At 37.6% G+C, this 25,767-nt stretch overlaps 1 protein-coding gene across 1 annotated transcript in view; it reads left to right on the top strand.

Moving 5' to 3' along the window:
• The window catches only part of ZFC3H1 (zinc finger C3H1-type containing), a 53,376-nt gene that overhangs the window by 13,897 nt on the left and 13,712 nt on the right, over nucleotides 1–25,767 (top strand). Inside the window, exons 7-23 of the mRNA XM_058189876.1 lie at nucleotides 511–608; nucleotides 1,556–1,759; nucleotides 6,105–6,266; nucleotides 6,589–6,726; nucleotides 7,544–7,662; nucleotides 12,970–13,116; nucleotides 14,919–15,093; nucleotides 15,233–15,364; nucleotides 16,274–16,822; nucleotides 17,049–17,158; nucleotides 18,218–18,349; nucleotides 19,908–20,029; nucleotides 21,727–21,828; nucleotides 21,962–22,078; nucleotides 22,609–22,792; nucleotides 23,394–23,580; nucleotides 24,565–24,756. Of these exons, the coding sequence (XP_058045859.1) occupies nucleotides 511–608; nucleotides 1,556–1,759; nucleotides 6,105–6,266; nucleotides 6,589–6,726; nucleotides 7,544–7,662; nucleotides 12,970–13,116; nucleotides 14,919–15,093; nucleotides 15,233–15,364; nucleotides 16,274–16,822; nucleotides 17,049–17,158; nucleotides 18,218–18,349; nucleotides 19,908–20,029; nucleotides 21,727–21,828; nucleotides 21,962–22,078; nucleotides 22,609–22,792; nucleotides 23,394–23,580; nucleotides 24,565–24,756 (2,870 nt within the window). The remainder of the gene's footprint in view (nucleotides 1–510; nucleotides 609–1,555; nucleotides 1,760–6,104; nucleotides 6,267–6,588; nucleotides 6,727–7,543; nucleotides 7,663–12,969; nucleotides 13,117–14,918; nucleotides 15,094–15,232; nucleotides 15,365–16,273; nucleotides 16,823–17,048; nucleotides 17,159–18,217; nucleotides 18,350–19,907; nucleotides 20,030–21,726; nucleotides 21,829–21,961; nucleotides 22,079–22,608; nucleotides 22,793–23,393; nucleotides 23,581–24,564; nucleotides 24,757–25,767) is intronic.

Raw genomic sequence — 25,767 nt, 5'->3', positions numbered from 1 at the left:
TTTATTTTTGCTTGGTTTGTACAGATAGATGGACAGACAGATAGTCTCTCTCCCTCCCCTTCCCCCCCCCCGCTTGGAAATGTAACTGAAGAATTACAGCATGAAGCTGAATAATGCACGTGTAAAAATAATTCTTAATTGAATTCTGGTATCTTTCATCTTTTTAATAATGAATGAAATAAGCTTGGAATTTAAATTGTGACATTTATTTTGGATAGTTACAATTTTCTTTCTTCCATCATGGCATGATTTAAAGTATATGACTAGAGTAAGTACTGTTAAGCAGCGATCCCCAACCTTTCAGGCTCTGTGGACCGATAGCAAAAGGAGAAGTGGGGATAGTTTCACACATGCCCACTGTTTATGCAATTGGAGCTTTGCACACTTGCCCTTCACTGGCGTAGTCTGGTACTGGGCCACAGACCGGGGGTTGGGGATCCCTGCTGTAAATGTATTTCCTTAAATAAATGGTAGTTTGTAGTAACAATAGTTTTTTCTGATACTTTCTAGCATCTTCTCCAGTACAGCCTCCTTATTTTGAATGTCCTGCTGGATATTTTCCTCCTGCTATTCAACAAATCTCACTGACCCTTACACCACAGATTTCAGTAAGTGATAATACAAGATGAAATTTTTGAAGTAGAAAAATCTGAGAATACATTTTTTATGCCTTCTATATGCAATTATGGAAGTTCTTTGTGTATCATTTTTTTGCATTGATATGTTTATTTTGGCCATCTTGAGAATTCTCTTTTAAAGTACTTATTGTAATAGGTGTTCTGAAACAGCTTTTCTGTTCTCTGTTTGAAAGCACTACTAATCATCAGTATTGTATAATAAAATATGTGCTAGAAAAGCTTGATAAAACTATGTAACTAATAATTGTTTGACTTTGGTTTTGTATCTGCATATGCTAAGTGATCAGCATTCCAATTTGCAACACTTCAAGATCACATTGCTAAAATTCTATAAGAAAATGGCAGACTTTTTGCAATATAATTCCCCTTCCCTTTCTTTATACATAAGATATTTTAGACCAACTACTTCAAGGACTCAAATTGTCTAATAGTTGAAACAAAACAAATTGAAAATCATAGCTACTATAAAATGGCTTTATGCTGAAGATTAGCTGCATTCCTTACTTTGGGAGTAATATATTTCAAAGTATAAAGGCCGATACAATTGAAAGAATCTTTCACTTAATGCAAGGGAAATACTTGGTCTACCTTGGAAACCATACAATACTTGGTCTACCTTGGAAACCATACAGATATTCTTGAGAATATCTGGGTACCAAACTGTGTAACCCTTAAAAGGGATCACCATTTTAATATGGAATCAGAAGCAAATAGTTAATCATTGCAGCCGCTACCCCAATATCAGTGTAAAGATTGTAGCTCTACTATCACTAATTAGTGGATAGGGCAACTATTGAATCTTCAAAGACAACTCTATCTAGATGTCTTAAAGCAATTCATCTGTGAGGTGACAAGAACATAGTACTGGAGAATCTTGAGTAGCAATAACATGTATTTTTTCTTTAAATTTGTTTTAGACTCTACCATCAATTAGCCAATTGTACATGGAGGGTATTTCAACTATCTCTCTGGACCCTCCACCACCTCTTCCTCCTCTTCCACCTGAAGAACCCGAACAACCCCCAAAACCTCCATTTGCAGATGAGGAGGAGGAGGAAGAAATGTTACTGCGGGAAGAGCTACTTAAATCTTTAGCTAACAAACGAGCTTTCAAACCAGAGGTATTTAATAGGTTTTTAATACTGCCACTAGATGGCAGCCCTAGTACATTTTATTTAGAATGTGTTTTGCTATTTTGTTTTGTTTGGGGAAAAGTAGGATGTATAGTAGAAATCAGATAAGATGATGAGTTATTTAGAATTTTAAAGATTCTTCTGCATTTCAGCTATTTACTAAGGATTTAAAATAACTGCTATAAACCCTAGTATAATCAAAGTGAAGCTTTAGATTCAGATTGGGTGTAAGAATGGATCTATGGATAAAGATTACCAGTAAAGGAGAATATTTGTACCTCAGTTGAAATGAGGTGCTTAGTGCTCTCTGAGCTTGGTTGTTTTCTTGTAGACTTCATTAGTCAAACTAATTACTTAGCTTGCGAGACTAGCTAGGAAGAAAAAAGTTTAGTCTACAGTAATGGCCAAAATTGTGGAAACCTTTTGGGAAAAGTGTATTTTCTAAAATTAGCTAGTAATATCACTTTTTTGGGGAGTAATACCATAAAATTATATATCAATGGAAATATAATTTAATCAAGAATGTAATGCAATAACTTTTATGAAGGATTTGCTATAGAATAGCAGTTACAGTATAAAGAAGAAAAGTGAAACACATAGAAAAAATGAGATATACAAAAATTATCACCATGTCAGTTAATAGTTGGGTAAATTTAGCATTAATTACAGCCTTACAATGTCTTCCCATGGAGTGAACCAAGTCTTTTAGTTTTGCAGCTGTTATAATGTGAAACCAAGATTGAATGATTGCTTCTATTAACTGGGTTTTATTGTTGGGTTGCTTCTGACTAACAAGTTTCTTTAGTCAGCTCCATAGACTAAAGAAACAAGTTTCTTTAGTCAGCTCCATAGATTTTCAATTGGGTTAAGGGTCTGGGCTATTCCCATGCCATTCCAGCAGTGGAATATGATTATCTTGAAACTCCAAAAAAAAGTGGTGTTATTAGCCATCAAACTTCAAAAATTACTGAGGGCGCTCCGGCCCCTCAGACTTTTCCCGTGTTCCGAGTGGTCAGTATCCCCAGGGCTTGGATCTTCGGCTGATGTTATGCAATGCAAGGTCCGTAGTGAACAAAGCCCCCCTGATTTATGATCTTATACGGGGGGGGGGGCTGCGGACCCTATGGGCATTTCAGAGACTTGGTTGGGCACTGAAGGGGGGGTTCCCCTTGTAGATATGTGCCCACCGGGTTTCTGAGCATTTCATCAGCCGAGGGCCCAAGGTAGGGGTGGAGGGGTGGCGGTTGTTATTAAGGAGAGTCTAGAGCCAAGGGAGGCCACTGTACCTCAGATAGCCGGTTGTGAATCCCTTTACGTGAAGTGGGGGCATAGGATGCAGGTGGGCTTGTTGATCACGTACCTGGCTCCTTGCTGCGTGACAACAGCCCTGCCCAAGCTGCTTTAGGTGATAGCCGGGATGGCAGTTGATATCCCTAGGCTCATGGTCATGGGGGACTTCAACTTGCCATCGGCCGGTGTGTCATCAACGGCAGCCCGGGGGTTCATGGTCTCCATGACGGCCATGGACCTGACCCAACTAGTTGACAGCCCCATCCACGTTGGGGGAAGCACACTGGATCTGATTTTTGTCTCTGGACAGTGGCTGAATGATCTCGAAGTAGGAGAATTAGTCATCGAACCTTTGTCATGGTCAGATCATTCTCTCCTTCGTCTGGACTTTCGGACCGCCACTCAACACCGCAGGGAGACGGGGCCAATGCGTTGGTTCCATCCCAGGCGACTGATGGACCCGGAGAAGTTCCTGATGGAGCTTGGGCCGCTCCCTGGTGATCTGGCCCACGGCTCGGCCGAGGAGCTTGTCGCGACCTTGGAACTGGCCGCGGTGGGTGCTTTGGACTGTGTCGTGCCTTTGCGGCCTCTGACCTGGTGTAGGTCTCAACCAGCTCCCTGGTTTTCCGAGGAGCTGAGGGAGATGAAACGCCAGAAAAGACGCCTAGAGAGTGTTTGGAGGGCCAGCCGTTCTGAAGCTGACCGAACACTAGTTAGGTCTTATATTCAGACCTACCTAGTGGCATTGAGGGAGGCCAAGCGGGCCTATGTTTCTACCCTCATTGCGTCGGCAGATAACCGCCCAGCCTCCCTGTTTAGGGTGACTCGCTCTCTCCTTCATCAGGAAGTATGCGATGATCCCTTACAGGGCTGTGCTGAGGATTTTAGTAAGTATCTGTACGATAAAATCGCTCAGCTCCGGGACGGTTTGGACCAAAATTGGGTAGTTTCAGGCGAGGTGACTGAGGCTAGTCTTGCTGAGACCATCTGGGAAGAGTTTGATCCTGTGGCTCCTGAGGACATGGACAGGTTGCTGAGACGGCTGAATGCCACCACATGTTGGTTGGTGCTGGCCACTCAGGAGGTTACACGAGGCTGGCTCCATGGAATTGTTAACGCTTCCTTGAGGGAGGGTGTTGTTCCCACCACCTTGAAAGAGGCGGTGGTGAGGCCCCTCCTCAAGAACCCCTCCCTGGACCCAGCTGTTTTGGGAAATTACCGTCCAGTCTCCAACCTTCGTTTTGTGGCGAAGGTTATTGAGAGTGTGGTGGCACATCAGTTACCCCAGTACTGGATGAATCTGTCTATCTAGACCCGTTCCAGTCCGGTTTCCGACCCGGCTACAGCACGGAGGCGGCTTTGGTCACGTTGGTGGATGACCTCTGCCCTGGCCCTCCTAGATCTCTCAGCGGCTTTTGATACCATTGACCATGGTATCCTGCTGTGACGGTTGGGGAATTTAGGAGTGGGAGGCACCGTTTTTCGGTGGTTCTCGTCCTATCTCTCCGACCGATCGCAGACGGTGTTGGCAGGGGGGCAGAGATCGACCACAAGGCGCCTCCTGTGTGGGATGCCACAGGGGTCAGTTCTCTCGCCTCTCCTGTTCAACATCTATATGAAACCACTGGGTGAGATCATCAGTGGTTTTGGGGTGAGTTATCAACTGTACGCTGATGACACCCAGCTGTACATTTCCACCCCTGACCACCCCAATGAAGCTTTCGAAGTGTTGTCTCGGTGTCTGGAGGCCGTGCGGGTCTGGATGGGGAGAAACAGGCTCGAGCTCAGCCCCTCCAAGACTGAGTGGCTGTGGATGCCGGTATCCCGATACAGTCAGCTGCAACCGCTGCTGACTGTTGGGGGCGAATCATTGGCCCCAATGGAGAGGGTGCGCAATCTAGGCGTTCTCCTGGATGGACGGTTGTCTTTCGAAGATCATTTGGTGACCGTCTCCAGGAGAGCTTTTTACCAGGTACGCCTGGTTTGCCAGTTGCGCCCCTTTCTAGACCCGGATTCCCTATGCACGGTCACTCATGCCCTCGTCACTTCTCGCCTGGACTACTGCAATGCTCTCTACATGGGGCTTCCCTTGAGGAGTACCCGGAGGCTCCAGTTGGTCCAGAATGCAGCTGCGCGGGTGATAGAGGGAGCCACTCGTGGCTTTCATATAACACCTCTCCTGCGCAAGCTGCACTGGCTGCCTGTGGTCTTCCGGGTGCACTTCAAGGTGCTGGTTATCACCTTTAAAGCGCTCCATGGCATAGGACCCGGATATCTTTGGGATCGCCTTCTGTTACCATATGCCTCCCACCGACCGGTGCGCTCCCATAGAGAGGGTCTCCTAGGGTGCTGTCAGCCAAACAATGTCGGCTGGTGACCCCCAGGGGGAGAGCCTTCTCTGTGGGGGCACCTACCCTCTGGAATGAGCTTCCCCCTGGACTCCGTCAGCTTCCTGACCTCCGGACCTTTCGCCACGAGCTGAATACCTATCTATTCTTCCAAGCAGGACTGGTATAAAATGGGTTTTTAAATTGAATTTTAAATGGGGATTTATACTATGTATTTTATAATTTTAAATTATTAGCCACATCGAATAAGTTTTTTAATTGAGTTTTATTGTATTGTACTGTATTGTATTTTATCTGGCTGTTAACCTCCCTGAATCCTTCGGGAGAAGGGCGGTATAAAAATTAAATAATAATAATAATAATAATAATAATAATAATAATAATAATAATAATAATAATAATTACTACTACTACTACTACTACTACTACTACTACTACTACTACTACTTTTCCCAAATTTTGGCCACTACTGTAGCATTGATGACTAATGCTAGTTTGGATAATGAAACAACCTGCAAGAAAACAACCAAATTCAGAGAGCACCAAGGCCCCCTTAAGGACTAACAAGAATGAAATTCAGCTAGTATTGTCCATCCTGGAAAGAGATATGTGAAGTGTGAGGATCGTTGTAGTTTGCAGATTTTACAATGTACTTATAACTTTTTAAGTGTTGTAATCTTTTTTTTTTTTTTTAGGAAAACTCGAATAATAACAGTCCATCTTCACCTTTTCCCAATAATTCTCATTCTGTGCCAAGAAGCAATCTTTCAGCAGTCAGTATTAATACTGTGTGTCAACCTCGTATAAAGAACACAAAAATTATTAGAGTACCAAGGCCCCCCCGAACAGTCATTGCGGTAATAAAAAAATTAAAAATTTCTTCATATTTTAAAGTGTTTTATAAATTGTCATATAAGGAAAGTGGCTAAAATTGAATATTTTGTTTTTTGTGTCTTCAATTGATAATATAAGGAGGCTGAGGAAATGCTGATTTCAGATTTGTACAGAAGGAATTAAAGTCAACATAAAGTCCGCTGTAAAAAAGCTAGTGGTTAATATGCTCTTCTCCTCTAACAAATTGAAATTCAGTGTAGATTTAAAAATCAAATAATACTAGATTTTGCTGGTATCTTCAGTCAAAATTGTTATATTCTTTGACTGGTAATTTTATTTCTGCAGCTTCCAAAGCACAAGTCAGTTGTTGTTACATTGAATGATTCAGATGACAGTGAATCAGATGCAGAACAACCTAACTCTACTAGTAATGAATTTGGAGGATTGGAATCTATGATCAAAGAAGCTAGAAGAACTGTGGAGGTAAATGGATGAGTGCCGCCATGTATGCCATACGTTTCTTTGAAGAAAACACATTTCTTACTCTGTGTGCCTGTCTTTCATTATAGGATAGTTTTTATTAAAAGAAATATTGTAAAATAGCTCTTCCTCTGAGCTTGTAAGTAGAGCAAGCAATTTCAAAATTGTCTTCTGGGGAAAAGTCACTATAAAGTTCTGGTTCTGCTTTCTGAAAAGCATTAAGCTTTAAAAACTATTTTAAAAGCCAGTATTGGCCCTTTTCATGTCCTTATATTTTTTTTCTATTTGCTTTCATGGTTCTGTGTTGTAGATTATGGTAGTTGGCTGGTTTTTATGATTCTTTAATGGGAATATGGAAATTCCTTGAAGAGGAAATAGAACATTCAGTTTCCTTCTGGTTCATGCCATATTTGGAGCAATTTTCAGAATTGTATCTTACAAACTTAAAGATCTCTGAGATGTTCTGGCAATTATCTGTTTGAAACAGACAGTTTTGGAATTGGACCATTCCTTAAAATGGCACATGCTGGAAAAAGATTTGGTAGGAGAGAATGAAGCATTCAAAGTTTTTCAGAACATACTTTTGGAAAGGAGCCCTGAAATATTATTGGACCTTCCTCAGTGTTAGTGCTACTTTGCTGTCCTCTTGTCTTCTAAATCCATATTCACAAGCATAAATGTTGGAAGTATAACTACTATAATTCCAAGGAAGTACAACTGAAGGGAAATACTGTATACAGACCTGAAAAAGCTATACCATATAAAAATGAATTCAAATTAACTTTTCTTTTGAACGTCAAATACTGTATTTTTGTTGCAGGCATCGAAACCCAAAGCACCTTTAAAGTCAGAAAAAGAAAATAATCCTGTACGAACTCCTGAGGCTTTACCAGAAGATAAAAAAATAGAGTATAGACTTCTAAAAGAAGAAATTGCCAGGTATATTTAATATACTGTATAATAATGTATGTCTGTAAAATAAATAAATAAATGCTGTAACAAATAAGAAAACAAATTATTGTTTAAAGTAACCGAGTTATTGCCCTTTTTTTTAAATCAAGTTTTTAATTTTTGTATAGTTTATACTTATCATGTGAATGGTGTGGTATCTGAGCATCATACAATTCAATACAAATAAACATATTCATAATTATTACATTCCAATTTTCTTCTTCCATATTATTAATACATTGCTTTACCACCCTTCCATTCTAAACTTTCTTTAACATTTCCCCCCCTTCATATTATTCAAAGACATGTTAATCTGTTTTATTATTCATATTCCATTATTTAACTCTTCCTCTCTCTCTCTCTCTCTCTCTCTCTATATATATATATATATATATATAAAGTTCCTTTCTTTCTTTCTTCCATTATTTAATATCACAATAGTTACTTCTAATATCAATCACAATCATTTAAAGCATTCAATATATTCCTATTCTATCTTTTTTCTAGTTTTCTCATTCAAACTCTAGTTTTCTTGTTCCATATAATTCTATTATTACACATAGCTATATCTACTTATCACATTACCTACACAATAGTCACATTTTACACACACTTGATAATTCAACCTCTCATTTCCAGTTAATAGTAAATTCTCATTTATAGTTTTTCCATAGGTACATATCTATTTATAGTAAAATGTTTATCCTAATATTTATTATATTACATACCAACTAATTATCCAGCCTATATCATTCTAATATTAATACAATTATTAAACTATGATCATAACATCTATAACTCTTTTTCTCCCCATAACCATTATCTCTTGTCCATATCCAATCCTTTAATCCTACCTTTTTTTTTTTTTGGACTTGTCTCCCATATTTTTCTCTTAGGTTTTTTATTCCATCTACCTGGAAGTTTATAGTCTGAATCCATAATTTAATATTTTCTCCTTTCCCTGCCCTTTCCCACTGTTTAATTTGAAAGCTTTCTGTTCTAAAACCTATCTTTTTCCCTTTTTCTCTTCCTGTTTCTCCCATTTCTTTTTTAAATCTTTTAAAGTGTATTCCCTCTGTTTTAGTTCCTCAATCCTTATTAATTTTAAACGTATGTCTTCCTCATTATCTTTTTTTTGCTGGTTTCTCAATTTTAATTCCCCTTGTATTCCAATTGTTAATTCCATTCTTTCCTTCTTGTCTCTTTTTTTTTTTTTTATAAAAAGTTTTATTTTTACAATCATATCAAATAATTCATCCAATGTACAGTTATATACAATTAGTCGGGCTTGCCCAGTCACCACCACCCTTTTTAACACTCTTCCCTCTTCTACCTTCTTTTACTTTCCAAACCTTCCTCTCCTTCTCTTATCTACATCCACCTCCTCCACCCTACACCTTCCTTCTCCTCTACTATCCCTCTTCCTTCCTCTTCTCCTCTTTCCTACCTCCTACTCTCTTTTCTCCCTCCCCACCGTTCTAAAATGGTAACTATGCAGACCCGACCCTACATTAATTATATTTCTTCAATAATCCCTGTACATTAACCATCACTCCATCTCTACCAAACCCCCAATTCCCTCCCCTTACCCCCACCCCCACCCCGACTTCCCAGAACAAAATGCAGGGTATCAAAACTAACAATCATAATCCAAAATAATTCCTAAATTATAATCTTTAGTCACACCACACTTAGTCACACTCTCAATTCCCTCTCCTTCAAAAATATATCTAATACAAAATATTTCCTAAATTTACTCATATGCTATTCGATATTTTTTTATCTGATACTTATTTTAAATATAATCAATCCACATTTTCCATTCTAAAATATATTTTTCTAGTATATAGTCTTTCAAGTAAGCGGAGATTTTGTCATCTCTGCCAGATTTGATACTTTGAGTGTCCATTCTTCGATTGTAGGTAATTCTTCTTTCTTCCAATACTGAGCAATCAAAAGTCTTGCGACTGTTATTAAGTTCAAAATCAATTTAGTCTCTATAGCTGTATAGTCCATAATTATTCCTAGTAGAAAGAACTGGAGTAAACTTAATCTTCTTTTTCAAAATATTCTGCATGATCCACCATACTTTAATCCAAAATACTTTAACTTTTTTACAAGTCCACCATATATGGTAATAAGTAGCATCTTCACAATCGCATCTCCAACATTTAGCAAGATCTAATATGTGTTTCTTGTAAACAGGTAATGTCATTTTTAAATTGTTTCAAATAATGAAATACTTTCCTTCTCTTCTGCGGTGAATTCAGGCCATTAACATTCCAAGATAATAGTTTAATTGCCATTATCGGCCGAAGGAAACTTTTGGAACACCAGCCGCAGATCACATTTTACTTTAGGCCTTGCTCCTCCCACTGTTTCCATTGTAGTAGTTGCCAGTTGTTGTTGTGCCTTCATCTCTTGTTCCTTGCGTTTAGCAGCAGCTCTTGTCAGCCTTTGTTCTTTTGAATCTAAACCCGTCGTAGGTATTTCCAACACTTGTAATAAATCTTCTTCCATCACAATCTGTTCTTGTACCTGCTTCACTTCTCTTCCTTCACTTCAGCCTCCTTCTTCTAGCTTCCAATGGGGGAAGACTTCCAACTTTTAATACCTCAACATAAAATTCTTTTGCTTTTCCAACCATATTGAAACGATGTACTTTCCCTGCATAATATACTATTATACCAGTTGGAATATCCCATCTATATTCAATCTGATGTTTTTTAAGTTCATTCACCAGGAAGGCAAATTCCTTCCTAGCCCTTAACATTTTGGTGGAATTTCCTTTAATATCAAAATATCTTGACCAGCAATCTGAATCTTCTCCCCTTATATGAAGCTTGCAAAATCTGATTTCTCACTATTCTGTTTGTAAAATAAATAACAACATCCCTTGGCAACTTTTTTGCCTTGCTATCCAAGAATTCACACGATATATTTTATCAATTTGATAAGCCACATCTGCTGGACGAGCTGCTAATATCTCAGCAAATACTTCAGAAAAATTTCCTTAAATTCTCTTCCTTATTTTCTTTCAAACCTCGAATTCTAAGAGCAAATTCCATATTTCTATATTGTATCAAAACTATTTCATCCTCTGTTTTTCCATTTTACTTTGAAATTCATCCATTTTATTTTCTAATTTTAAATTATGTTGCTTAATTTCTTCAACCTCCTCTTCCAATAAAATCACATTCGTTGCCAAACTTTGTACTGCCATTACAAATCCTTCTTTAACTTCTTTATTTCCCACTTGAATTTCTGATATCTGCTCTTTCATTTCAGACATCTCATCAGTTATTACTTTAAATTTTTCTTCTATAAAGCCTTTTAAGTTCTCTTGTAACGCCTCTAAATTCAATGTTCTAGTCTCTGCTGTATGAGCTGGAGAGGCACCAGCTGATAAAGTTCCAGAGCTCTTTGTTACAGTAGACTTTAATTGTTTGGCTGCCATCTTCTATAAAATTATTTATTTATTTATTTCCAACTTAATATTCACTTTAAATCTTCTTAACCTCTAGAAACACAGTCTTTTAAAGCAGTATTTAAAAAATCTCCCTAGATTCTATCAGCAGGCAGCAAAGAGTTAAAGCAGCAAGTAACATGCAAATTACCAACTGCAGAGGCACACGCTGAAAGTATCACTTTCGCTTTCCACTCGTTAACTTGTTAACAATTCGCCTCCATTTTCTTGCTGTTTTCAAGCTTGTTACAAAGTATCGGGAACCGGCTTGGCTACTTGCATAAAGTTCTCCCACTTTCGTTCTGTCCGGTATAATCCTTTATTGTCCAAAATAAATCTCGGCGTTTGGTCGTGGTGATTGGTTCCGCCAAAGCAGAAGAATCCTCGGATCTGGAGCACTTCGGGTTACTGGAGGGAACTTAACCCTTCAAACCCCTTTTTTCTCAGGGGCTTTAGGGAAATTCAACCTCTGCCCTCAGCTCACCCCTTCTCCTTCTCCCGAAGAGGGGGTTTTCCGAACCGCTGGGCAGCAGATTTAAGCTGTCCTAGCGATTCCACATAATCCAGAGGTTGGTGATCGTAAAGATCACCGCCATCACCTACGGTGCCAAACCGGAAGTCCTCTTTCCTTCTTGTCTCTTGTATACAGTTTTCCAGTCTTCTATCTATACGATCAAATATTTCCACCATATCCTTGTGTAGTTCCAATATAAGGTCCTTAATGCTTTGAATCATTGGCTCCGTTCCATTTAAATCTCCACAATCGTCAGTTCAGAAACCAAGCCTCCAAGTCAAGTTTTAATGCGTCATCAATGTTCAATCAAATCACTTAGTTACTTCAGGGATCCTCCGCTCCTCAAGTCATTTTTATATATCCAATAATATTCAGGGGTCTCCAAACGCAAAATCTTATTTAATATTCCAGTCTCCAATGGTTAAAGGGTAAATATGTATAGTTCAATAGTTATTTCCAGTTATTTCAATGTTTACTCCCAAATTGCAAAAATTCACTTTCGTCAGCAGATGGTGCTCTTTACATCACTCTGCTGCCTCTCAGCTTTTATTTTGACAAGTCTGATTTATTTATCTTGTTTGTTTTATCTTATAAATCCAAAACTTAAAGCAAATTATTTGAAGAAAAGGTGGGGTTATGGTTCTATCATCTTAATATACCTTCTTATATACCTTTTGTTTTGAGGATTCAATTTCCAGCTTAATTTTCTTTTTAAACAAATATTTACTTTTTAAATTTCCAATATGTTTTTTCACAATAATTGCATGCCAATGTAACAAATCATTCTAAAATATATTCCCCTTGAATTTTTTGCGGGGTCAAGCTTCAGCAATAAATCTTTTCTCACCCAGATGACACATCATTCACAGTTTCCTCCTGCACAAACGTATGGTTTCTGGTTATTCCCCGGCTTAATGGCAGCCATTTTGACTGCCGCAGCTCCTAGTCTTCGGATGAGGGAGTTTTCCGAGTCAGGGAGGCGAGATGCAGCTCCCTTCAACGTGTAAGGTGATCCCCCTTTGCTTCACCACCCCTCCAGGATGGCTATGGCTTCGAATGAAGCCTCTGACAGGGAGAGCTCAGAACGGGGCTGTGGACCTCACTTCCGAAGGCACCAGAAGTTCAACCAAAAGTCTCCGAGTTATTTCCCTTCTTGTTTGAGCAGATTCATTTGGTTATTTTAGCTTAGTTTAAGTTCTGCTAATTGGGTTTAACTTATTTTTCAGAGATTGTTCTATTTTCTCTGGGTTTTTTTCCTGATTTCTCAATTTCTGTAATTTGAAACATTTAAAAAATGGTTTTCAAATCTTTTTAGTCGGGAGAAGCAGCGCTTGATAATAGCTGAACCTTTGAAAGCAAGTTCATCTCCAGTAAACTCTGATGTTGAAATTGATGGAGTTGGTAGGATAGCCATGGTAACGAAGCAAGTTACAGATGCAGAGGCAAAACTCAAAAAGCACAAGTAAGTTTTTTCCTGTGATGCCATCTCTGTGGATTGTCGTTTTGTCGGAGAAAAGGGTTAATCTTTTATATTTTGATGGTTATTACACTGTTTGTTTGTATCCTGTCTTTATTGTTTTACAAATAACTCAATGCATCGAACCTATCCAACATACCTTCTTTTTCCTACTTTCCCCACAAACAACCACCCTGTGAGGTAAGTTGGGCTAAGAAAGAGTGACTGGCTCAAAGACACTTAGCTGGCTAAGGCAGGATTTGTACTTTACTCACAGTTCCATTTTCTACCCTGATGCCTTAACAAGTAGTCAAAACTGACTCTAAAATGTCCATCACCTGCCTTGACAGATAATTGCTCATGAGCAGATGGTTGTTTCTGGTTAATCTAAATACTTTCTTTTTAACTTACCTTGCAATTTGAGACTTTCATATATTTTTCATCCTAATTGGAGTTGTGGAGGTAAAGACTGGTAGGACTCACAGACAATCCCTAAGTTTTGACTTCGTATTCCAGCAAAAGGGTGGATGAAAAATCTTCCTAGGCCTTTTTATTCCTCTAAATTAAAAAGAGAACTCTGAATGTCTTCTGTGGAGGCTGGTCCAATGGGCAGCTATTAGGAAGTTGGAAGGTTCTTTCTTCCTTAATTCATTGGACCATCTGGCCTTGGCTGGTCTTTATACAAGACTTATTTAAGAGCAAGGAAAAAATTGGAAAAGAAAAATGAGATTTTATTAACAGAAATTGGTGTTGAAACCCCAGCTGATGAGATTTCTAATGAAAAGCAGGAAGAGCAGTGCAGCTGGAGTGAATGGTCTGATGGTCTACTCAGATGGAAATCTATATAAGATAATACTCTGTAAAATGCCATCTACATATGTTACTGCTAACCTAGTATATCTCTTTAATGAGAAAGGAGTTAAGTTTACTGCAACTTTTGGAAATAAGTTGTTTATATAGTTGCTATCAATGCATTGTCTGCTTGTGTGTTTTGTTATTTTTAAATTAGAAAATATGTGACTCGTTAACAATTTATGAGAAACTTAATATTCCAACTTCCAACAGCTGCTTTATAACAGAATAACTGTTGGAAAGGACCTTGAAGATCTATTTGTATTGCTATAATAATTTTAATTTTAAAAATGGCAATACGTTTTCATGCGGTACATTCATACATTCCACACACATTTTGGATATTTTATTTTAAGTACTGTTAGACACTAAATATGTTGACCTTTTATGATCAGTATTATTAATGTATTGATATAACAAGTGTTGAAAAGCTGATGAATTATGTAAACACATTGAAAGTTCTTTTCTATAACATAATTTCCTACTAAATAGGATATGATAAAGAGAGTTTCATTATGCTTCACATATATTTTTATAGTAATACTCCCTCCCCCCCTCAAAAAAAAAACACTAGCTCATTTGGTGGGAATTGTGAAACATATATAATAAATGTATGTTAAGTTCAGTGCTGTAAATTTGTATATCTTTTTACAATCAACTTTTGCTAACTTAGATACAAATTTTAGATTGCAATATTGATTCTGAAGTTGGATGGCCAATAAATTTAAATAAATAAAACCACTATTTGGATTGCAATATATTACTGTGCTATTTCTTTATAATTTTCAAAGATTTCCCTCCCTAATTTATTGTTTTATTAGTCTGTTGTTAAACATAGTCTGCTAATTGAAAGAAAAGATATCAAAATCATTAAAATATGTGGTAGACTTCAGCTGCTTTTGATGATGGTTCTGATAATATAGAGCTTTTATAGAGAATGTAACTGTTCTCTTTAGACTTCTCTTGATGAAGGATGAATCTGTGTTAAAACATCTTCTACAGCAAGAGGCAAAGAAGAAAGAATCTGTTCGTCTTGCTGAAAGCAAAATTGCTAAACTTAATGAACAGCTGCAAGCAACGGAAAAAGTACTAAATGCTAATAAGATATTTTTAAAAAAACTTCAAGAACAGGTAAGTATGTAAAAAGGGCCATGTAGTAGTATTCTAAAGAGTTGCTCATCTTACTAGATGTGTTTAAGAATCTTTAAAATTTAATTTAAAAAATTTGGTTGGAATATACAATTTATTGAAGAATGTTTAAATGCTTCAGATTCACAGAGTACAGCAACGAGTAACAGTTAAGAAAGCATTGGCATTAAAGTATGGAGAAGAACTTGCTCGAGCCAAAGCCCTGGCTAGCAAAGAAATCGGAAAACGAAAACTTGAACATAGTCATTTTGGAGTAAGTTTGTTCTTCAAATTTAAGAACTATTGTTCTCAAATAGTCATTACTGTTCTAGGCTGGAAGTCGGAAAACAAGATGAAACATGAATGAAAATTAATTTACAAATATAATTAGAAAACAAATTTTAGATGTAAGTGAAAAACTAAAAGGAATATTGCAATTTGAATATTGGCTAGTATGATCCCATGAACTCCTCAACTTTTCTGTAATTTTTAAGGAGGATTTGAGCTTACTTTGCAGTTAAGGCATAGCTCTATTATATGCCTTAAAATACACATGGCTACTACTATCCTTAGGACTGAGACAAGAACTGGGGGGTTGCATCTAGTATCAAAACATGTTCCACACCCAATAGAGCTCAATAATTAGCAGGAACAGAGCTGTTTGAGGCTCAGAATACAGCAGGTAGTGGAGGCCGTTCCTGCCCTAATAAATCGAAAGAAAAAGAAAGGAAGTTGTAGTAAGTCAATAAATGTTGGAGGTTTGAAGTAAGCAAAATGCTACTTTTTCCTCTCTCCTTTTTATCATCCCTCCAACATCTTCATAGCATAATGAAAGAAATGGAGACTTGGGTCTATGCTTGCTAGCCATTTGGTACATGTTCTGAAAACCTGACAGGCTCAAGCTAACTACAAAATCTTGCTCATATGACTGGGGTGAAGAAGCAGTCTGTGAGAAGCCAAATGAGCACTTGTAATCAGTAAGACTGTGGATCATTGTAAATATACTTATTGTAGAATGGTTGAGTTCAACTTTTGTAAATACGCCAAAACGTTGCACTTTTCTGCTGAACATATAAATGTTCCCTAAAAAATAATAATGATGAAGTTTGTCAAATGTTGTGTTTCAAATTTATCTTGCCCATAATTGAGTTCGTGAGAGAGAGAAATCTCTGCTTCTTTGCAGCCAAACAAAACATTGAAACTCGAGAAATCACCTTCATCAAGTCCAAAGAAGCATTCTGCAGAGTTGATTGCACAGGAGAAAAAAAGGCTGCAACAATTGCAACATGAGTATGCCCTGAAAATTCAGCAACTAAAAGAGGCCCATGCATACCAGAGTAAGGATCGGCTAACTATTGTCCCTTCTGTAGAAGAAGAATCTGAATTTGCACTACCTCAGCCTTCTCTTCATGATCTTACACAAGACAAACTGAGCTTGGATATTGAAGAGAATTGTTTTGATGATGAAATTTCATCCAATTGTAGTAGAGAACGAAGAAGGTCTTTCAGAGAATCAAATTCTTTTACTAAACCTAATTTTAAACATGTAGACACTCCCAAGCAAGAAGCTGCAAACAAACTTTCTAAAAAGACATTAGAACAACCAGAGCTTTTTTTGGGGCTGAATATTGATGAACTAAAAAATCTTTATGTGAAAGCTGATGGTTTGAAAGAAGTCTTGGAAAAAAATGCACCATTCATGATTTCTATTGAAGAAAATGCTTGTGGTCAAGTAAGTCATATATTAAATAATAGAAAATTGATGGCTTCAACTTATAGTTAATAATGCTTAGAATAGGAGTTAGGCTAGAATTCATTAGCTTGTCTTACTTGATTACTTTTGTTCTTGAAAAAGTAGGAAGATTCTAGTCTTAGTTCCAATGCATTACCTATTTAATTACTATGGTGTGAATCTTCATATAGTGTTTCAACATATACACACATATACTCTTTCCTAGGAAATAACAGTGGATATAGACCAATTCACAGCTCCAAATAAACAAACAGAAGGAAAGCCATATCCATTTGGACCATATCATAGTCCTCTTCTTGTTTTTAAATCTTACAGGTATGAACATGGAGTTGTTAAAGTTGTTTGCCACCAATGGGATACTGTAATAGGGTTGTTTTAGAACATACATGGGAATGTAATCAGAAAATGTCCTATTGTCAAAGTAGGAAGTTTTACTGAAACCCAGAGTGGAACTAAATACTGTTTTTCCAGGGGGGGGGGGGAATGGTCATTTCGAAGGTGGGAGTAAATCATGAGGATGTTGCAAATAACTGTGGGCCAGTTTCCAAATGTGCAAAATATAGTTATCTGATTGTGGGGTGGGGCAGCTGTTGGCATTTGGTATCCTATTGGGGAGCTCTGATGTAACTTCAAATAGTAGCTAAGCAGTTGATGGTCAGTGAAGGACTACCTCCATTTATTTAAAATACCTACTATTCTGAGGGTGGAAATAAGGTTTATAAGGATTGGTGCCCAAATGCACCTTCAAAAGTTGAGACATACAGAGATGCTGAGCTCCTTGTAAATGGTCTCTATTCTAAAATCAGTGGGAGATGGACATTTTAAACAGGGGATATATTTGCTCGGTATTTTTTTAAAAAGGTAGATAGCTGTCGAGTTAGCCAAAAGTAAGTAGTGTGATACACTTACCTAAATATCCCATACACTTACTCTGATCTTGCTCTGTATCTATTCTCATCCATTCACACAGTCACTAGTTTGACATTGTTTTTTCTATTCATTTTTCATATAATTCTAAATGTAGTAGTCTCTCTTTTCATATAAATATACTAAAATTTCTCTTCTTGCTTTTTTGCGGAATTTAGAGTTTAAAAAACCATCTTCAGTGACAACATGGGATTATACCGTTTAGATAAAAATATTACTGAATATCAATTTTGATAATGGTTGTAATCCCAGCTAATCTACTGTTAACAGGTTATGTGCATAAGAACAATTGATCTTCCTTTTGACTGAATAACGAACGATATTTTGGGTATCTGACTTTGATTACAGTTATCTTTGATCTGAATGCAATTTAGTAACTTTCCCATTTTTGCTTTAAAAAATTATTTGCTCGACGACAAGTATTTGATTTTATTTATGTATTTTTAGGTTTAGTCCTTATTTTAGAACAAAAGAAAAACTTTACCTCAGCTCAGTATCCTACAGCAATAAGATTGAACCCAAACAGTGTTTTTGCCGTTTTGATTTAACGGGCACATGCAATGACGACGATTGCCAATGGTGAGTTATTTTGTATCTTAAATTAAGTGATTTGTATTGCAGATTATTGCCTGTAGAGTTGAAATGAATTTGTCATTGTCAGACTGTCTGAGCAAAAACAGCATAAGCAGTTTTAAGAATCATTAAATATGGTGACATATTGTTTAAAAAATCATGCTTGTTTTCCTTATGTGCCTGTAAAATTAACTTGAAGAATTTACATTCATACTTAAAAGATCCCCCGTCTCTCTCTCTCTCTCTCTCCCTCCCTCCCTCCCTCTCTCTCTCTAAATCACACATATACATAGATGAGGTATATGTAAGATATACACATGACATACACGTATTCCATATTGGAGGTATTAAATGGATTAAGAGAAGATTCTCCTTCCCTCCCGCTGTATATTGCGCTTTCCTTAGCTAAATTTAATAGTAATATTTTTATTTCAATGTTTTATATTGCAGCTTTTAACTTATTAATGTAAGCTGCCTAGAGTTGCTTGATGGTGAGATGTATAGCATATAAATGTAATCAATCAATAAATGAAATATGATTTATATAAAGAGAATAAGAGAAGCAGCCCAAGATTTCAAATTTATCCACAATACAACTCTCCAAGCTTATAATGTTTAAACACTAACAAAGTTCTGTAGAAATGACTCTCATGTTCATATATGAATATGTTTGTATTTGAAACACCTTTTATAGAAAATTGATTAAGACATAAGAAGTCGTATAGACAAAAAGATTGTACAGGTAGTCCTTGACTTACCACCACAACAGATACCAGAATTTCTGTTGCTGATCAACCTGGTTGTTAAGTGAGTCGTGTCTAAGTTTACAGCTTTTTTGCCATGGTTGTTAAGCAAATCATTGCAGTTATTAAGTGAACCATGAGGTCATTAAGTGATCTGGCTTCTGCTCATTGATTTTGCTTGTTTGAAGCTGGCTAGGAAGGTCTCAAATAGCAATCACATCAACCCAGGGCACTGCAACCATAAATATATGCCAGTTGCCAAGCGCCTGAACTTTGATCACATGACCATGGGGATGCTGTAATGGTTGTAAGTGCAAGGATTGGTTGCAAGTCACTTTTTTCAGTGCTGTTATCACTAAATGAATGATTGTAAGTCGAGGATTACCTATTCTATATTTTTACTAAACGAAACTAAAAGTTATTTGGTTTGAGATGGAGCATGTTGGGAATCATTAGTGCTCATTTTATTGCAGAATTCATGTTTTATGTGTTGAAATCCATTTTGTTCACTGGCTTTATTTTTTGCTTATTAAGGTAGTCCATACAGCTGGATTGTCAAAAAAAACCCATCTGGCTAAAAAAATCCTATCAAAATGTCATTTTTAATGTTGAATGCCTCACAATAGATTAATACAGCTGAGTATTACAAAGGAGGGTTAAAAATGTCCTTTATGAGAAAAGGGCACCGTTTGATAGCAAATTGTTCTCAACTTCTGATAGCTAAAATAGTTTCACATGTTAATTAATGTTCACATATTGTGATCCTGTGTTCACAATTTTTTCTTCTTAGATTTTGTAAAAAGTATATTATTTACTTTTAGGCAACACATGAAAGACTGCACTCTTAGCAGGAGACAACTATTTGAGGATGTTATTTCATACAATTTAGGTTTGATAGGCTGTTCAGATAAAAGTACTGATGAGGAGATAAGTACCGCAACAGGTATGTGCATATTCGTATATCAATAAAGATTTTCAGTTCTGTTACTTGTTAAATTATTATTATTATTATTAATATTTATTGGATTTCTAAACCGCCCTTCTCCCGAAGGACTCAGGGCAGTGTACAGCCAGGATAAAACATAAAAAATGTACAACTAAAAACTAAATTTAAGATTATACAATTGGCCGACACGTTAAAATATTTAAAATCTAAAAACCCCAATTTAAAACGTAAATAAAATTTAAAATTTAAAATCTAGACAGTTTAAGAAAAAAAAAACCTTAAACCAGCCCCGCACGAATAAACACATGTGTTTTCAATTCGCGGCGGAAGGTCCGAAGGTCAGATATTTGGCGTAAACCAGGGGGAAGTTCATTCCAAAGAGTAGGAGCCCCCACAGAGAAGGATCTTCCCCTGGGGGCCGCCAGCCGACATTGTTTGGCAGACGGCACCCTGAGAAGTCCCTCTCTGTGTGAGCGTACGGGTCGGTGGGAGGCATGAGGTAGCAGCAGGCAGTCCCGTAAGTACCCAGGCCCCAAGCCATGGAGCGCTTTGAAGGTGGTAACCAGAATCTTGAAATGCATCCGAAAGGCAACAGGTAGCCAGTGCAGTCTGTGCAGGAGAGGTGTTACATGGGAGTTACGTGGAACTCCCTCTATCACCCGCGCAGCTGCATTCTGGACCAACTAAGCCTCCGAGTGCATCTCAAGGGGAGCCCCATGTAGAGACCATTGCAATAATCCAGGCAAGAGGTAACGAGAGCATGAGTGACTGTGCATAAAGCATCCCGATTGAGGAAGGGGCGCAACTGGCGAACCAGGCGAACCTGGTGAAAGGCTCTCCTGGAGACGGCTGTCAAATGATCTTCAAACGACAGCCGTGCATCCAGGAGAACACCCAAGTTGCGCACCCTTTCCCTTGGGGCCAATGACTCACCCCCCAACAGTCAGCTGCGGCTGCAGCTGACTGTATCGGGGTGCCGGCATCCACAGCCACTCCATCTTGGAGGGATTGAGCCTGAGCCTGTTCCTCCCCATCCAGACCCATACGGCCGCCAAACACCGGGACAGCACTTCGACAGCTTCGTTGGGGTGGCCCGGGGTGGAAAAGTACAGCTGAAGTGTCGTCAGCGTACAGCTGATATCTCACCCCGAAGCCACTGATGATCTCACCCAACGGCTTCATATAGATGTTGAACAAGAGGGGCGAGATAATTGACCCCTGCGGCACCCCACAAGTAAGGTGCCTCGCGGTCGACCTCTGCCCCCTGTCAACACCGTCTGCGACCGGTTAGAGAGACAGGAGGAGAACCACCGATAAACAGTGCCTCCCACTCCCAACCCCCCCAACCGGCGCAGCAGGATAAATCACGATAGTTTTTGCTTTACATGTAAAAGTTTTTGCTTTACATGTAAAACACAAATTGCTTTCTAATGCTTCCAGTTTACTTTGTAATTAGATAATAAGAAAATATAAAACAACCTTCTGTTATACAGTATTAGTTTTATGTAAGCTGCTGCTTTAGTAATGTGACTCACTGTGTTGAAGATTAAGTTTATAAAGGTTATGTTTGCATTTGTTTTCATTGTAATAAGTTTCACCATTTTGTGTGTGTGGATTTCTTCATAGGTGTGTGAATGTGTTCTTGTAAAAAATTGATTATAGTGTAAATCTTCAATATTGTCATCTTGTTTCAGAAAAATACATAGAAAAGCTGTTTGGGGTAAATAAAGATCGCATGGCGATGGATCAGATTGCTGTTCTTCTAGTTAGCAATATCAATGAAAGCAAGGGCCACAGTAAGTAACTTTTAACAATATCAATGGTTAAGTGTTTTAAGATGCATTTTGCATTTACTTGAGGAGTTTCTTTCCTTTCAAGAAAAACTTTCACTGTTTTTCAAAACTTTCTTCTTTCTCTTTTCACGAACAGCCCCTCCATTTACGACCTGGAAAGAAGAAAGGAAATGGAGGGTAAAGTACTTGAAAAAAACACCAGACAGTGATAGTAGCAATGAAGAGGAACTATCTTCTGGCCCCATTAAATATGGTAATAACCGAAAACAGCAATCAAAAAATTTTTTATAAAAATATTTATGCTTCACATAGTTTTTTTGGTTTATGCTTGAGGTAGTTCTTGACTTATGATTACAACTGAGCCCAAAATTTCTGTTGCTAAGTGAGATATTTGTTAAGTGAGTTTTGCCCCACTTTACAACATTTCTTGCAACAGTTGTTAAGTGAATCATTGCAGTTGCTAAGTTAGTAACCTGGTTTTTAAGTGAATCTGGCTTCCCCATTGACTTTGCTTGTCAAAAGGTCACAAAAGCTGATCACAGGACCCCAGGACATTGCAACCGTCATAAATATGAATTGATTGCCAGGCATCTGAATTTGGATCATGTGACCATGGGGATGCTGCAATGGTCATAAGTTACTTTTTTCAGTGGTGGTGTAACTTTGAATAGTCACTAAATGAACTATTGTAAGTCAAGAACTACCTGTAGTTGAAACTAGGAATAATTTCAATCCTGGATATTATGATAGTCATGGGCAAAACAATATTACTTTTATTTCTAGCTCCTCCAGTAGAAAACAAAATAAGTGTTCCTGCTCTGGATGCTGTTGTGACGCCAGATGATGTGAGGTATTTTACCAATGAGACTGATGACATTTCAAACTTGGAAGCAAGTGTACTTGAGAATCCTTCTAATGTTCAGCTTTGGCTCAAACTTGCTTATAAGTACCTGAATCAAAATGAAGGGTAGGTAATTCTTACTGTGCAGCTCAATCAGTTGCACTTTTGCTCAGTATCTTCTCACCTATGCTCCCTTAACGACTTGTCAGTCTTTTCCCTTGCTCAAAAGACAAGTAAGCTATTGTTTAAAAGCAATTGAAAAACAATTTGCTGTATTACTGTGTTATAAATCCAGTGTAAAGGTAATAAAACATTGGTATATTCTAAGATAAAGTCTATTTATTTTCAGCGCTTTGTAGTAGGAAGGCTTGTTTGCTATAAAAATGAATTGCACAATTCAGTGGTTTCAAAGGTTACATAGAAATTAAATATTTCTCTTTTGCTTTTTTAAAAATATTTGGATAAAATAGGAAAGATCTGTCTAAAATGATGATAATTGAGGAATCACTTACATGAGACTTAATTTTTTTCAGAAAATAACTGGCAAATACTCTAAGAACGTTAGCTGGCAGCAAATCTTAGTTGCAAATGCTGCAATGCAAGAAAGTTTATGTCATGATAAATCTGTTAATTTAAGCTACTATAACCTTTTCAACAACATACCAAAATGGCTGCGTCTCTACAAATTGTTAAAGTATTTTCTTATTTCCCATTTGTTTTTACAAAGATCATCTGCTGAATGCTTGGATTCAGCTTTAAATGTTTTGGCCCGAGCACTAGAAAATAACAAAGACAATTCTGAAATCTGGTGTCATTATCTCAAGCTGTTTTCAAAAAGAGGGCTTAAGGAAGAAGTGCAGGAAATGTGTGAGACAGCAGTGGAATATGCTCCTACTTATAAGATATGGTGGACAGTAAGTTATATTTTATTTATTTAAAACATTCATATATCCCTCCACATCTTATACCAAGATCTGAGTATCTCCCAGTCAAGAATTAAAACAACATAAAAACCACATGAAAATTATTAAAGCATAAGCATTAGAAATAAAAACTTGGCTGTCATGTCAAACTTCTAACATGCAGTTACCTCTCCTGTCCCAGTGCTTGGGGGAAAAGCCAGGTCTATGGTGCTTTTCAGAAGGCTAAGAGGGTAGAGACCTACCAAACTTCAGTGGAAGCATGTTCCATAGGGCAGGGGCTGCCACAGAAAAAGCATACTTTCTACTCATAGGTTCTCCTGCTTGAGCAGGGGGCTGGACTAGGAGACCTTCAAGGTCTCTTCCAGCTCCTTCTGTTCTACTCCAAAGTAGTAATATTCTGATAGGACAGGTATATGTCCTATCGCTTGGGGAAAAGCGATCCTGCAGATGTGCATGGAAAGTTACCATGGAATATTTTTGAAATATATTGATATAATTGACTGATACATGTTTAAGAACTCTTTAGTAAAAGTCTTTTAATAGTACAAAAATATTTCCCCATTTGCCGTTATTTATTAGATTTTTTTAAATATATGATATGAAAATTTGGAAGCTGAAGAATTATAGCAAACACTCTTATTAATAACCTGGTCCTGACACCTGATGGAAAAATCAAATGTTCTGAGTGTTTTGGAAGGCTAACAGGGTTAGGGCTTCCTGGATCTCAGAGAAGATGCTGTTTCATAGGGCATGTGCCATGACAGAGAACTCATGTTTCTGGGTCCCATTAAATGACACTGTATCGTGGAAGGACCTAGAGCATGCACACCCAGACACAGTTGGGGACAGAAAGTCTCAGAAATAACCTGAATAAATTTAAGAGCTTATCTTTGGAAATCTTTTGTAATTTTACTTCATAAAGCCAAAGTGATTCTTATGGTTAAGAGTGAATGTTTTCTCCCAACTATTGTTCAGTTTCTCAGTCTTGAAAACTCATATGATGGAAAGGATTATGTATGTGGAAGAATGTTACAATTCCTGATGAAAGCTCCAAAGAATGAGGAGAATGTGAATATTTGGTCCTTTCACTTGCTGGAGATGTTACTGTATAGAGTTCACTTAAGTCTCTTTACTGGAAAGTATCAAAACGCCGTTGCATTATTTCAGGTATTTGCTTATATTATAATGTTATAATTTTATCCAAATAATTGGAATTTATTGATAGTTTGACATATCTTGCAGAGGCTAGTGCCATGATGGCGAACTTATGGCATGCATGCCCAAAGTGGCATGTGGAGCCATGTTGCCTGGTATCGCGGCGTCGCCCATTCCTCTTCCGGGTTTCTGGTGTGCATGTACACGTGATGATCAGCTGGCCTTTTTGCATGAGGCGGTGCCAAAAACTGGAAGAGCTGGTCTTCTGTTTTCCTGCGTGAGCATGCGCACTGGCCAGCTGATTGTCATGCGTGCCAGAAACCCGGAAGAGTAACTGTCTGAAACAGGAAGTTCTGTAGTTGTAATTGTATACTGTAGTGTCTGTATTTTATTGTTGCCTGTACACCGCCCTGAGTCCTTCGGGAGAAGGGTGGTATAAAAATCAAATAAATAATAATAATAATAAATAATAGTTGAAACTGGAAGTTCATTTTCAGGTGCACACATACGCCCCGAGCAGCTCCACTTCCTGTTTGCGGCCCAGACACATGTCCTTTCCCGCACTCGGTGCCAAAAAGGTTTGCCATCACTGGGCTAGTGCATGCTCTGAATAAAAAAATAATAATAGAAAAAATGAGCAATGGGAACATTCTAATTTTTATCAAATAATGTGAAAAGAAAGAGGAATCCCTGTTTGTTCACCAGTCATTTTTGACAACTATTGTATAATGCACAAAAGTCACAAGAATGATGACTGGAAATCAAAGTACATTTAAAATCGACTCATCCTATGTATAAAATGCATAGCAGCTCTTTTTTGTCCCTTCTAGAAGATGAAATTACTTTCTGTTACTGTTGGCTTTATTCTTAATTGGTCTCTTTAAAATTATGTTAATAATTAATAGTTCAGAATGCAAGGCAGGATCAAAAAATCAGTATACAGAAATTCCAATTCTTATTCCTGTGGCTGTTGATTTTGTTTCATGAAGAAAATTACCCCTCCCTCCCTCTCTTTCTATCTAA

Source organism: Ahaetulla prasina, chromosome 7 (genome assembly GCF_028640845.1).
Source record: "Ahaetulla prasina isolate Xishuangbanna chromosome 7, ASM2864084v1, whole genome shotgun sequence".
Classification (NCBI taxonomy): Eukaryota; Metazoa; Chordata; class Lepidosauria; order Squamata; family Colubridae; genus Ahaetulla; species Ahaetulla prasina.
The sequence above is the reverse complement of the archived record's forward strand: the minus strand, read 5'-3'. Positions and strand labels throughout refer to the sequence as shown.